Source organism: Geotrypetes seraphini, chromosome 7 (genome assembly GCF_902459505.1).
Source record: "Geotrypetes seraphini chromosome 7, aGeoSer1.1, whole genome shotgun sequence".
Classification (NCBI taxonomy): Eukaryota; Metazoa; Chordata; class Amphibia; order Gymnophiona; family Dermophiidae; genus Geotrypetes; species Geotrypetes seraphini.
In genome coordinates, this window is record NC_047090.1 from 24,470,128 (window position 1) to 24,483,643 (window position 13,516).

General features: G+C 48.6%; 1 protein-coding gene across 10 annotated transcripts in view; it reads left to right on the forward strand.

Annotated features, from left to right (window-relative positions):
- The first annotated feature begins 9,007 nt into the window (after positions 1–9,007).
- C7H12orf75 (chromosome 7 C12orf75 homolog) overlaps positions 9,008–13,516 on the forward strand; it is a 71,242-nt gene continuing 66,733 nt past the window's right edge. For 4 of the 10 annotated variants that reach the window (XR_004540026.1, XR_004540027.1, XR_004540025.1 and 1 more), the window contains exon 1: positions 9,008–9,126. Coding sequence is in view for 3 of the 10 variants with exons in the window: in XM_033950867.1 (XP_033806758.1) it covers positions 10,123–10,312 (190 nt within the window). In the remaining 7 variants the exon portion in view is untranslated. Of the gene's footprint in view, positions 9,127–9,309; positions 9,464–10,061; positions 10,313–13,516 lie in introns of those variants that run through there. The other 6 variants (XR_004540029.1, XR_004540030.1, XM_033950866.1 and 3 more) reach the window with 4 other exon arrangements.

The window sequence follows — 13,516 nt, forward strand, 5'->3', positions numbered from 1 at the left end:
AAATCATGTGTTCGAGGCTTATGCGGTTAAGGCAGAGCATACAGGAATGGGGCAGGGCCAGCGACAAAACTCACGGGGACGGGACGGGGAAATTGAGTTCCTGCGGGGACAGGGACAAATTTGTTCCCATGCCATTCTCTATTTCTGATCTCATGGGCAACTTTCTTAAAATGAGTCCCCTTATTTCCTTACTTCCGTTACTCTGTCTAAATCCAGTGCACCCAGCAGGGCACGGACGTCGACGTGATGACATCATGCGCATGCGTGAAGGCCCATCTGGCCGCGACCCGCTTTGGTGGAGGGATCTGGGAGGTGCGGGGAGAGGAGGAGAAACGTCGGCCAAGAGGAGAGTCATCTGCGCCGGCTGACTTCCTACAGGACGTGCCTCCTTGCCAGTGTGTCGTGGCACACCTGAAATCTCAAGAGGCGCTATGGGTGTGCCATGGCACACAGTTTGCGATACACTGATCTATATGTTCCATCTTTGCATGTTGTCTATTAAAATGTTTTACTGTCTCTTGCATGTTATGTATTGTGCTGCGTGTGTCTGGTAGCACTATAGAAATAATAAACAGTAGTAGTTTATTGCACATTGTTTTCATATAGTACTGTAATGTAGCATTCTTTGTCATACTTTGTACTGTTATTTGAATATTTTTACTGCTGTGATTATCTATTGCTTATGTCCAACTGAGTGGCGTACCTAGCATATGTGACACCCAGAGCTCATAATTTTTTTAACACTCTATATAAAAAACATGATTTTTTTTTTAGTAATAATCCACACAACGCACAGCAAGCGCGAACCTAGAAAAAGGCAGCATCTTATATACTGTAGTGAGCAGTGGAACATCAATACACCCATTGTAAACCCACACAAGCCAGACCAGTACAGATCGATCCTGCACAGCCAATGCTAACAGAGAACAATGTCTTTCATACACACAGAGCACAGAAACACCCTCACATAGTATGGAATACGTAATCACAAACTTAAAATAAAATATGTAGACAAAAGTTGAACTGAACCACAAAGAAGCCAGACTGCACACAATTCCACATCACAGAAACAGTGATGCATGTCCCCTAATATTTCCCCCCCCCCCCCCCACACACACTTTTACAAAATTGTTGCATGGTTTTTAGTGCCGGCCATGGTAGCAACAGCTCCAACACTCATAGGAATTCTATGAGCATCGGAGCTGTTACTGCTGTGGCTGGTGCTAAAAATCACACTACAGTTTTGTAAAAACCGGGGGTGGTAGTGGAATTGTGCAAAATATAAAAATAGCAGATGTAAATTTGAAAAAACTGAGAAATAGCAATCATCACTTTACAGATTAATAAATAAAACAAAAAATGGAAAATATGTAATACCATTTTTATTGAACTAATACATTTTTCAATAAGCTTTAGAGGCTAGAACCTGTCTGGATGCTTCAACTGTATAAGCTACTGTATATGATACTGTATGATACATCTTTGAGGTAATAAGGAATTGTATGACAAATAATGTATGTTTTATGACTGATGGGATGAATGGTGAAGTTTGTTTTGTTTATGCATTATAGTATGGTATACTGATTTGGAGCCGTTCCTAGTAAGCTCCTGAAGATGCCTGGTGGCGAAACACGTGACTCGTGTCAAGCTGAATGAAAAGATCTAGCGTGAACTGGATATTATCCCAGGACAAGCAGGCATGATATTCTCACATGTGGGTGAGGTCATCTACGGAGCCCCAGCGCGGACAGCTTTTCAAGCAAACTTGATTAAAGTTTCAAATTTGCTATGCTGCACCATGCATGTGCATGCCTTCTTGCCCACTAGAGGGCGCATCCCCACCTCGTGGTCCTCAGTTCAGTTTTTTCCGCGGAGCCAGAAGCCCTGTGGAATTTTTGCTCTTTAGTGTTTGCCTTCTGACATCGCGTCTGAGTCATTTTTCTCGGTCGCTGTGCTTGCTTTCTTTTTTTATTCATTCGTGTGTTCGGTAATCGTCAAAAAAAAAAAAAAAAAAGAACTTTTTCGTCGGCTCCGGGGGCTCCCGGTAGCCGCAGCCACGGGACCTCGTTACGTTCCCGGCCGTTTTTCGATTTCATGTCCCGTCCTTTGACGGGCTTTAAAAAGTGCACCCGGTGCGATCGGCTGCTTTCAATCACCGATCCCCACCGGTGGTGCTTACTTTGCCTGGGTCCCGAGCACCCCACCGACTCCTGTCCTCGGTGCTCGACTTTTCAGCCAAGAGCTCTCCGCCGCCGTCGGGCCAGAATGGCGGAGCTCTTTGCGGTGGACCCCGCAGCGGGGCAGGCCTCGACGTCGGCCTCGGCTTCGGCCACGGCCTTGACCTCGGCCTCGACTCCCTCGACCTCGCCGCGACATCCTGCTTCGTCGAAGCCTGCGTCCTCGACTTCGAAGTCGACGGGGGGTAAGTCCTCACTTTCTTCTTCAGTTCCAGCCTCGAAGAAGCCATCCTCGGGATCCTCGACGGGGGCGGGTGGGTCGTCTTCGGCCCCGCCCCGAGCGTCGAAGTCGGGTGCCCCGCGGGAATACTCGAGATCTACCGGCCATGATGGGGGTTCCTGTTTTTCAGGACTTGCTCCGGGCCCTCATTGCCTCGGAGCTGTCCGGCGCCCTTGTGCATCTGCAGCCGGCTTCGGCCTCGAGTGCCTCGGCTTCGGCAGCCTCGGTCTCGGTGCCCTCGACTTCGGACCCCGGGGTGGCTCCGGCCTCGACCCCGACCTTGCCCTCGACCTCGGTCGACCAGCCGGAGCGGAGTGTGCGGCCTCGGGACAGGGTGCGGCGAGTTCGGAGGATCTCTTCCACTTCTTCCTCGTCGAGGTCCTCCCGGGGCTCCTCGCCCTCGGGTTGGCCTCGGGCGAAGCGCCGGCCGAGGAAGCCCAAGCGTTCTAGGGGTTCTTCTCGGAGACGCGGTCGCTCCTCGCTGACCGGGGCTGAGACGCTGCGTGTCTCGGAGCTCTGCCTCGATAATCCGAGGCTTTTCCGTTCCTCCGAGGGAGGGTTATCGAGAGACTCCTCGCCGAAATGGAAGGGGCAGGCCTCGGTACCTCGTTCCCGGGGAACTTCCCAAAGGGGTTCCTCGGGGCATAGGCGGTCCCCGACCCCCTCGAGGTCGCTTGGGGCGTCGTTGTGGGGTTCGGGGTCTGGTACTGTTAGGGAACCTCGGTATTCCCATGAGGCTTCCCCTTCCTTTTTGGCGACGCGAGCCTCTCGGTCTCCCTCCCCGCCTTCCAAGCCCTCCTCCTTTTCGAGATTTGTGCTTGATATGGGGAGGGCCTTGGACCTTGATCTGGTGTCCGGTTCTCAATACACCAAGGAGTTTTTGGAGGAGCAGGATTTACCTTCTCCCCCGAGGGAGACTCCTCGTCTGCATCTCAATAAGGTCCTCCATCAGACCTTCTTGAGGAACTTGGACTCCCCTCTTACAGTCACAGCGGTTCCATCAAAAATGGAGTCGAAGTACCGTACCATCCCATGCAAGGGCTTCGAGAAAGCACAATTGTCTCACCAGTCGTTGCTGGTGGAGTCGGCGTTAAAGAAGTCCCAACCTTCTAGGATCTCGGCTGCGGTCCCTCCTGGGCGGGAAGGGCGGACCCTGGACAAGTTTGGTCGCCGCCTCTACTCCAATTCCATGATGGCAGCCAGGGTCCTTAATTATGCTTTCACTTTTTCATCTTATCTGAGGCAGATGGTGAAGGCATTACCCCGTTATCATGGGGTCATGCCGGATTCCCATAAGGGGGACTTTGGTAAATTTATGGCCAACTTGTCACAGCTGCGTCTATACCTTTTTCATGCTGTTTCATGCATGTTTGAGTTGGCCTCCAGAGTCTCCGCCTTTGCAGTAGTGATGCGCCGTCTCGCATGGCTCCGAACGGTTGATATGGACCCGAACTTGCAGGAGCGCCTAGCCAATCTGCCATGTGTTGGATCGGAATTGTTCGATGAGTCCTTGGAGGCGGCGACCAAACGCCTGTCCGAACATGAGCGCTCCATCACCTCCTTGGTCCGTCCTAAGCCACGGGTACCGCCACAGAAGCCATTTAGACCTCCACCGCGGCGATACCCTCAAAAGTCTACACCAGCATTCTCAAGGCCTCCGCCCCGGTGCCCCCCGCAGCAGGGCAGAGGGGCCCAGCCGAAACCTCAGACGCAAGGGGCGTCTAAGCTGGCGTCGTCTTTTGACATGATGAGTGGATGGGGGCGGGCCCCCTCCGCACTCTCGCCGGACCCCCTGCCCATCGGGGGCCGGCTGCGGGCCTTTCATTCGGCCTGGGCTATGATCACATCAGACGCTTGGGTGCTCCGTCTCATCTCCGAGGGTTATTCGCTGAACTTCTCAGCCACGCCACCGGAACAACCGCCAGGGGCATCTCTTTGCAATCGAGCCCAGCTTCCTCTTCTACTCTCAGAAGCCAGGGCCTTGTTGAGCCTTCGGGCGGTGGAGCCGGTCCCCCCAAACCAACGGGAGCGGGGGTTCTACTCCCGTTGCTTTTTGGTCCCAAAGAAGACCGGGGACTTACGCCCCATTTTGGACCTCCGGAAGCTCAAGAAGTTCCTGGTCCGGGAGAAGTTCCGTATGTTGTCGCTTCCGGTTCTCTACCCTCTGTTGGAGGAAGGGGACTGGATGTGCTCCCTAGACTTGAAGGAAGCGTATACTCATGTTCCGGTGCATACCGCCTTCCGCAAGTTCTTACGGTTCCAGGTGGGGGAGTTGAACCTTCAGTATCGGGTCCTCCCTTTCGGGCTGGCGTCATCTCCTCCAGTCTTCACGAAGTGTATGGTGGTAGTCGCGGCTGCCCTGAGATCTCAGGGGCTGCAGGTCTTCCCCTACCTGGACGATTGGCTGATCAAGGCATCATCCAGGGAGGGGGTTATCTCAGCGACCCAACAGACTATCATCTTCCTTCAACATCTGGGGTTCGAGGTGAACTTTCCCAAATCGCAGCTGTGCCCTGCTCAATCCCTTCAGTTTATCGGGGCCGTGCTGGACACGGTTCGCCTTCGTGCGTTCCTCCCCCCTCCGAGGCTGGAGGCTCTGCTTCGACTGTGCCGTCAGATTTCGCTGCAGCGCTCCGTCTCAGCGCACCGTCTGATGATTCTACTTGGCCACATGACGTCGACGGTTCATGTCACACCGTTCGCCCGATTGCACCTGAGACTCCCTCAATGGACCTTGGCCTCCCAGTGGCGTCAGGATCGGGCCCCACTCTCCTTTCCTGTAACAGTGACTCCTTCCTTGAGACGCTCGCTCCGTTGGTGGACCAACTCTTTCAATCTTTCCGGGGGTTTGCTCTTTCTCGTCCCTCCGTATCGCAAGGTCCTGACCACGGACTCTTCGGAGTACACGTGGGGGGGGGCTCATCTCGACGGTCTGCAGACTCAAGGTCTATGGTCAGCGGAGGACCGTCTTTGTCACATCAATGTGTTGGAGCTTCGTGCCATTTTTCTGGCAGCTCGAGCGTTCTGCCACCTGCTGCGCGAGCAGGTAGTCCTCGTACAGATGGACAACCAAGTGGCAATGTATTATGTAAACAAGCAAGGGGGGACGGGCTCTTGGTCCCTGTGCCGGGAAGCCCTGCGCCTTTGGGAATGGGCGGTCTCCCAGAACATCTTCCTGCGGGCGGTTTACATTCAGGGAGAGAAGAATTGTCTGGCCGACAAACTCAGTCGTCTTCTCCAGCCGCACGAGTGGTCGCTAAACTCCCGAGTTCTGCAAGAGGTCTTCGACCGCTGGAGGACTCCTCAGGTGGATCTGTTTGCCTCCCCGGAGACTCACAAACTGCCCCTCTATTGTTCTCAGATGTACTCCCCGGACCGTCTCGAGGCCGATGCCTTTCTTCTCGACTGGGGAGGGAGGTTCCTTTATGCGTTTCCTCCTTTCCCTCTGATCTTGAGGACATTGGTTCATCTCAAGTCGTCCAGAGCCACTATGATTCTCATTGCGCCTCGTTGGCCTCGTCAGCACTGGTTCTCCCTGCTCCTTCAACTCAGTGTCAGGGAGCCTCTACTTCTGCCTGTTTTTCCCTCTCTGCTGTCTCAGAGTCGGGGTTCGCTGTTGCATCCCAATCTTCAGTCCTTACATCTGACGGCTTGGTTCCTTTCCCCTTGACTTCGGTTTCTGTTTCTCAGTCGGTCAGGGAGGTGTTGGAAGCCTCGCGCAAGGTCTCGACTCGGCTTTGTTATTCCCAGAAGTGGACCAGATTTTCATCCTGGTGTTCTTCGCACCATCTGGATCCGAGTTCGGTTCCGGTGTCCTCGGTTCTGGAGTATTTGTTGCATTTGTCCAAGTCTGGGCTGAAGATGACTTCTATTCGGGTGCATCTTAGTGCTATTGCTGCTTTCCATCGGCATCTCGAGGGTCGATCTCTCTCTCTTCATCCTCTGGTGATTCGTTTCATGAGGGGTCTAGTGAATGTTAATCCTCCTCTGAAACCTCCTCCTGTGGTTTGGGATCTTAATGTGGTCTTTGCTCAGCTGATGAAGCCTCCTTTTGAGCCTATGGACAAATCTCATCTTAAGTTTCTCACTTGGAAGGTGATCTTTTTACTTGCACTCACGTCCGCGCGTCGGATTAGTGAGTTGCAGGCTTTGGTTGGGGACCCGCCTTTTACTGTGTTCCATCATGACAAGGTGATTCTTCGCACCCATCCAAAGTTTTTACCTAAGGTTGTGTCTGATTTCCACCTCAATCAGTCCATTGCTCTTCCGGTGTTCTTCCCGAAGCCCCACTCTCATCCTGGGGAGGCGGTGCTTCACACGCTTGACTGTAAGAGGGCGTTGGCTTTTTATCTTCAACGCACCGAGTCTCATCGGAAGGTTCCTCAATTATTTTTGTCCTTTGATCCTAATCGGTTGGGACGTCCTGTTTCCAAGCGCACCTTGTCCAACTGGTTGGCTGCTTGTATTTCTTTTTGCTACGCTCAGGCTGGTCTCGAGCTGCATGGTCGGGTCACGGGACATAAGGTCTGAGCGATGGCAGCTTCTGTTGCTTTCCTCCCGTCTACTCCGGTGGAGGACATCTGCAAGGCTGCCACTTGGTCTTCGGTTCATACTTTCACCTCCCACTACTGCCTGGATACGTTATCCAGGAGGGACGGCCGGTTTGGCCAGTCAGTTTTGCGAAATCTGTTTTCCTAAATTGCCATCCTCCCACCTGCCCTTTTTGGTTGGCTTGGAGGTCACCCACATGTGAGAATATCATGCCTGCTTGTCCTGGGATAAAGCACAGTTACTTACCGTAACAGGTGTTATCCAGGGACAGCAGGCATATATTCTCACAACCCGCTCTCCTCCCCGGGGATGGCTTCTTTTCTTTGCTGGCTATAGAACTGAGGACCACGAGGTGGAGATGCGCCCTCTAGTGGGCAAGAAGGCATGCACATGCGTGGTGCAGCATAGCAAACTTGAAACTTTAATCAAGTTTGCTTGAAAAGCTGTCCGCGCTGGGGCTCCGTAGATGACATCACCCACATGTGAGAATATATGCCTGCTGTCCCTGGATAACACCTGTTACGGTAAGTAACTGTGCTTTATAGAAGATACATGGGATAAGTGCATTTGAACATTTGAAACGTATTTATAAGTGACTACTGGTGAATTGAACATTTTGGATGCTAGTTTGGACATTGGTGCTATTTATTCATTGCTAGCATTTTCTAGTGATGAGTGAACATTTCATGGATTTTTATGGGATTTTTTAACAGATAAACTGGGTGGGCTCTAGATTTGTGAATATAGGATTATAAGTTATGTAATATGATGATTTTTGAAAGGAATTAATAAACTATTTGTGAATATTAAATAATAAATATTATGAAGAGATTAATTAATAGCTTTTTAGTGTTTAGGGTTTAAATCGTGATTGAAGCTATTGTCAGCTTAATTATAAGCCCTGCTGGGATTTGTAATGAGTATGCATGAGATGGATTCAGAGGCCTACTACTTCCCTTGTATGTATATCCATCTCATGCATATTTAATGATATACAAACTCAACCAAAAAAGAGCTGACTACAAACTATTTATAATTTCATAAATATTTAATCATTTATTATAATTTTATATTGCACCACCACATTTAACATTTTTTTTCAATATTATCATTTTATATAATACATACAATCAACCTCCCCCCCCCCAAAGAGAGAAATGATGTTGAGGAGGGACGTCTGACATGTACTCTCCCCTATTCCACTCAATCCTGTCAATTGAGACAGGTGATAAGGCAACACTGGCATAGGGTCTTCAGTATATGCCGAGGTTTGCTTACACTTGGGGACGTAATCTCCAGGAGTTGTTGTCTAAAAAGAATTACGACAGGAGAGTGAATGGAGGAGGGCATCATAAGTGTAAGGGGTGTGTGTACTGTTGGTATACATTAGAGCAGGGGGTGTCCAACCTGCGGCCCGAGGGCCGCATGCAGCCCCGTGAAGTATTTTGTGTGGCCCCGGTCGAGGGCGATGCAGTATTTTCCTCTGCTGCCCCCAGGTGTTTACCATCTTGCCGGCTCCCTCCTCTGTCTTGCTGCAGTGATTGCGCGTTTGTGTGGCCCCAGAAACATTTTTTTTCGGCCAATGCGGCCCAGGGAAGCCAAAAAGGTTGGACACCCCTCCATTAGAGGTTGACAGAGTTGACAGTCCTAATAGTGGCAAAGTATTTTATTTGTGCGATCGTACAGATTGTAACACGGGTCAGGTTGTGTATGGAATAGTGTGCTCGTGCGAATTATGGTACTTAGGCCAGACTAAGAGAAAAATTAAACAGCACATTGCTCAGCATGTGAGCCATCTGTGGTTGGAGAAAATTGATCTCCCGCTGGTTGCCCACTGGGTTCAGTTAAAACATACAATGGATGATTTGAGGTTTGTGGCATTGCTTACTTGTCAATTGGTTCGTGGTGGCAATATTTCTGAGCCTTTTGGGTTAAACAAAGAGGTTGAGTGGCATTTGCTTTAATTAGGGGCAGGTGTATGTGGATTATAAAGAGAGAGCAGGAAATGAGTTAGTAGAACGAAATTGAGTTTGGCCTTTAGTTGAGCTGGAGAGAGGTCATGGTTTGGATGTCTTGTTCTTGTTTGCTGCCAGGAAAAAGAATAATATGAAGTGTCAGGTATGATTAAGGTTTTTTAGAATATTATGTTTAGAGATTTTTTTAATTTATTTTGATTTATTGTAGGTTGTAAGGTTGTGTGTTGGTATAAATTTGGTACCATGTATTGTAGTGATCATGAAGAAGTGGAGCCTTAGGGTTAAACACAGAACTGTGTCAAGCTTATTTGTCTCCAATGATCAGGTTGGACTGATGTGATAAGAACAGAGGAGATATGAACAATTGATTGGAGAAGCAAAGCAATAGAAAATTGACTCAGTGAAGAAGGCTACGTATTTAAAAACAGCACTTTATTGATGGATTGAACATTTCATGAGTTTGGGGAGGTTGATTGTATGTATGTATTATATAAAATGATAATATTGAAAAAAATTTTTAATGTGATGGTGCAATATAAAATTATAATAAATGATTAAATGTTTATGAAATTATGAATAGTTTGTAGCCATAGCTCTTTTTTGGGTTGAGTTTGTATATTGTTACTTAGAGCTATTGAAATGCATATTTAATGGAGATAGCCTGCCCTAATTCATACCTATTGCAAATCATTCATATTTCTGTGCAGCGCTCCGTAAAATGTATTTTCTATACAATTTCTCCGAATTTTTATTATTATTATTTTTTTTAATCAAAGCTTAAACAGCGAGTCTAGTAAATAGAAACCCGGAACCCATCGAGCCCTGCCCTCTTTCCCGTTTGGCAAAACTTCTTAAGAAAGGCTGCATCGCAAGGACAATCGGAGCCATAGTTATACAGTCAAAGTCAGCCGGGAGATGCACCCCCCTCCCCCCCACGCCCGGTTCTCTTCATTTTCCGACGGGGAGGGTCGAGACAATGTCAAATCAGTGTCACAAGGCGCGCGCATTCGCACGAGCTAGCCGCTGACAGGAGATAAGGAAAGCGCATCCCGATACGGGGCGGCCTCCCGGCCCCTCATTGGCTGCGCTGAGTTTTTTTTCTCTCTCTCTTTTAAATTGCCGCCGCTCTGGGGAGCCAATGGGCCGCGCGGGGGACGGGCAGCGGACGCCGGTTTCTATGACAACGAGGGCAGCGGGTTGGGAGCTTTCCCCTCCCCCCCCTCTCCTGGGCTCGCTGGCCGCGAGCGCCTCCGCTTCTTTCCCCAGCCCGCCGCCCGGGGAGATGGGCTGCGGCTGCTCCACGGCCGCCACCGGCGCCTCCAGGGGAGGTAAGTCAAGGGGGACCGCTCACTTCCCGGAGAGAACCCGCCCCAGCCCCGATCGGCAGCTCCCGGGTTTGCCCTTCCCGTTGCCTCGCTTGCTACCCGATCCGATCTTCCGGGCACCGTTCTTGGAAGCGATCGGTGCTGCCGCTAAACGCAATCCAAAGGACTCCTTCCTGAACGCAGCGGTGGTGGGGAATGTCCCAAAGCACTCGGTGCACCGGAGCTTCCACAGCTCTAGCAAATCAGCTCTTAGCGGTCCGTTCCGGTCACCGGCGACGTGTATAGCCTGGAGGACAAAGGAAAATAGCCGCCAGCGCCGAAGCCGATCCCTGGTATTTGGGGGGGGGGGAGGGGAATGCATAGTTTTGAGATTTATGATTTAAAACCATCAGCTAACGTGCGAAAAGGGATTAGGAAGCTGTTCAAGTGGCAGGACCAGAAAAGTTAACTTTTTTTTTTAATTTTTTTTTATTTCAGACATGATAATCAGTTTGTCATTGTAATTTGATAGTCCACCCCACAGAGGGGATTTAGTATTTTTGCCACTGAAGGTATGACTCAATTTGCAGAGCATCTGCAGTCCTTTTCCAAACTGTGCTTTGCCTGCCACTTCTTGCTATTATAAATAAGCCAGTTTAAAGTGTTTTTTCCAAAGAAACTGCACAGGTGGTAACATTTTTATACTTATAGTTTTCACATCCGTTGACCGTGGTAAGTCAGTTAGCTGGTTGTCAAAGAGACCTGCTGAACTAGGTTGTGGTTTCTGTTGTTTAGAAGTCCTGTTTCATATCAGTTTCTGGGAGGGGGGTTAATAGGGAGAGGGCAATTATTTCCTGAAGATTTTGAACCTCCATTAACAAGTTGAGGGGTATTCTTAATGAATGCAATGATCTGCTCTTTGGGCTTCTGCCAGGTGCTTGAGACCTGGATTGACCACTGCTGGAAACAGGATACTGGGCTTGATGGACCCAGTATGGCAACGCTTATGGTCTTATGTTCTAACCATCCCGTGTCATTCTTAAGTGTCTATCTCAGCCTCAGTCCTTCTACACCAGCATTCTTCAATACAAAAGTTGAGGGTCAGTGGTTGTGCCCATTCTTACTCTGATTCTTCTCTCTCTTCTTAAAAGAATGACATGGAGATGATTTCCTGCAGTTATTAGCAGGGACGGGAACGGTCATGAATTTTGTTACAGTGTCATTCTCTAGCTAGAACCATATTTTTATTTTATTTTTGGGGGAAGGGGGGGGTGGGGCAGGTCTTGGGGCTATCCTTCTGGTGTGCAGCTTTATATACCAGTACAATATTGTCCGGGCATTCCTAGGAAAAGAACAACTTGATACCCATCCTCTATAAAGAGACTGTCTCATTGTGTTTCTTATGCAAATTCCTGACTTCACGGCCTATCATTACATTACATTACATTACATTAGTGGAGGAGATAAGAATAGGGTGAAATTATGGGTTTTAGATAACGTTTGGTAGGTATAAAAGAGTATTAGAGAGATCTAAGGGTAGAGTGTTGGATATTGGGTTGGGATTGGTTGTGCTGGATAGGTTTTATGTGTTTTTTGAAGAGTATGGTTTTAATATTTCTCCTGAAGGCTTTGTAGTCTGTAGTTGAAGATAACAGAGTGGTGATTTGTCTGTCCAGTTTAGCTGCTTTGGAGGCTATTAGGTTATCATAAAGTTTTTTTCGTTTGACATCTTTGGATGATGGGTGAGTGAATAGTGAGTGGGATCTTCTGTGTCTGGTTGAGGAGGATTGATTTAGTCGGTTATTCCAGTAGGTTGGGCTTTCTCCGTTGAGAGCCTTGTAAAGTAAGCAGTAGAATTTGAAGTGCACTCTCAGCTTCTATTGGAAGCCAATGCGAGTCATGGTACGCCTCTGTGATATGGTCATATTTTTTTTAGGAAATAGACAAGTCTCAGGGCTGTATTCTGTATTGTCTGCAATTGCTTCATCATGGTCGCAGGGTCTTTGCATTACTGTTCAGTGCTGTCACAAATGGCTCCTGGTACTTTGCTTGTAATGTCATAGCAGAGCTTTATGGACACGGTAAAAGTTTCACTATGAATCAACCTACAAATTCAGTGCCACAATCTCTAAAGCAAAATTAAATCAAGAGTCCAAAATGGAGCACATATGCCGCCTCAACCTAAAGGTTTTTTAGCTTGTGTGGCTGCAAAGTCCATATGTACTTGTCACTCATAGACTTTGTGAGCAATTTTCAAAGGGGAAATAGCAAGTTTATGTTCAAGTTTATTAGGATTTGATATACCGCTTATCAAGGTTTTCTAAGCGGTTTTTACAATCAGGTACTCAAGCATTTTCCTGCATAGCCCTGGATAGTTTCCCTTTGAAAATGGCCTTTGCTTTTAACCTTCTGCCTGCAATCTGTTTGGGCAGAAAATGACAGCAAAGCAATGCTTGTAGATCTCAAAATCAAATTTCAGTGTATGTATGTAGTGAAAGAACACGCCTCCCTTTAGCCCAGTTGAGGTAGTCAATTTGGTTCATAGACAAAACCGCGGAAGACAAAGGCGCGCGCCGACAACTGAGCGCAAGATGGAGGCGCGCGCCGAAGAAAATGACAGTTTTTAAGGGCTCCGACGGGAGGGTTTTGTTGGGGAGCCCCCCCACTTTACTTAATACAGATCGCGGCGGCGTTGTGGGTGGTTTGGGGGGTTGTAACCCCCCCTCATTATACTGTAAACTTAACTTTTTCCCTGTTTTTAGGGAAAAAGTAAAGTTTTCAGTAAAATATGGGGGGTTTACAACCCCCCAAACCCCCTACAATGCCCCCACAACGCGGCGCAATCTGTATAAAGTAAAGTTCTTCCCCCACACACCCCCGTCGGAGCCCCTAAAAACAGTTATTTTCTTCGGCGCGCGCCTCCGCGCTGCGCTCAGTTGTCAGCGCGCGCCTTTGTCTTCCGCGGTTTTGACCTGACACCGTCAATTTGTTCCTTAAATATCTTCTTAGCCTGGCTTGGAAAATTATCCTTGATGTAGGCTTACTCATACTTTTGTATACTGTATATGTACCTTATATATAAGACACTCATATGATCTATTTGTGTGATTGACCACATAATGGGGGAGGAGAGGCACCAAATTTGCTTACATTTGAAAGTGCGCACACATACTTTTAGCCAATCAATAGAAGAAAACTTTAAGGTAAGTCAATTCATCAGATAAATGG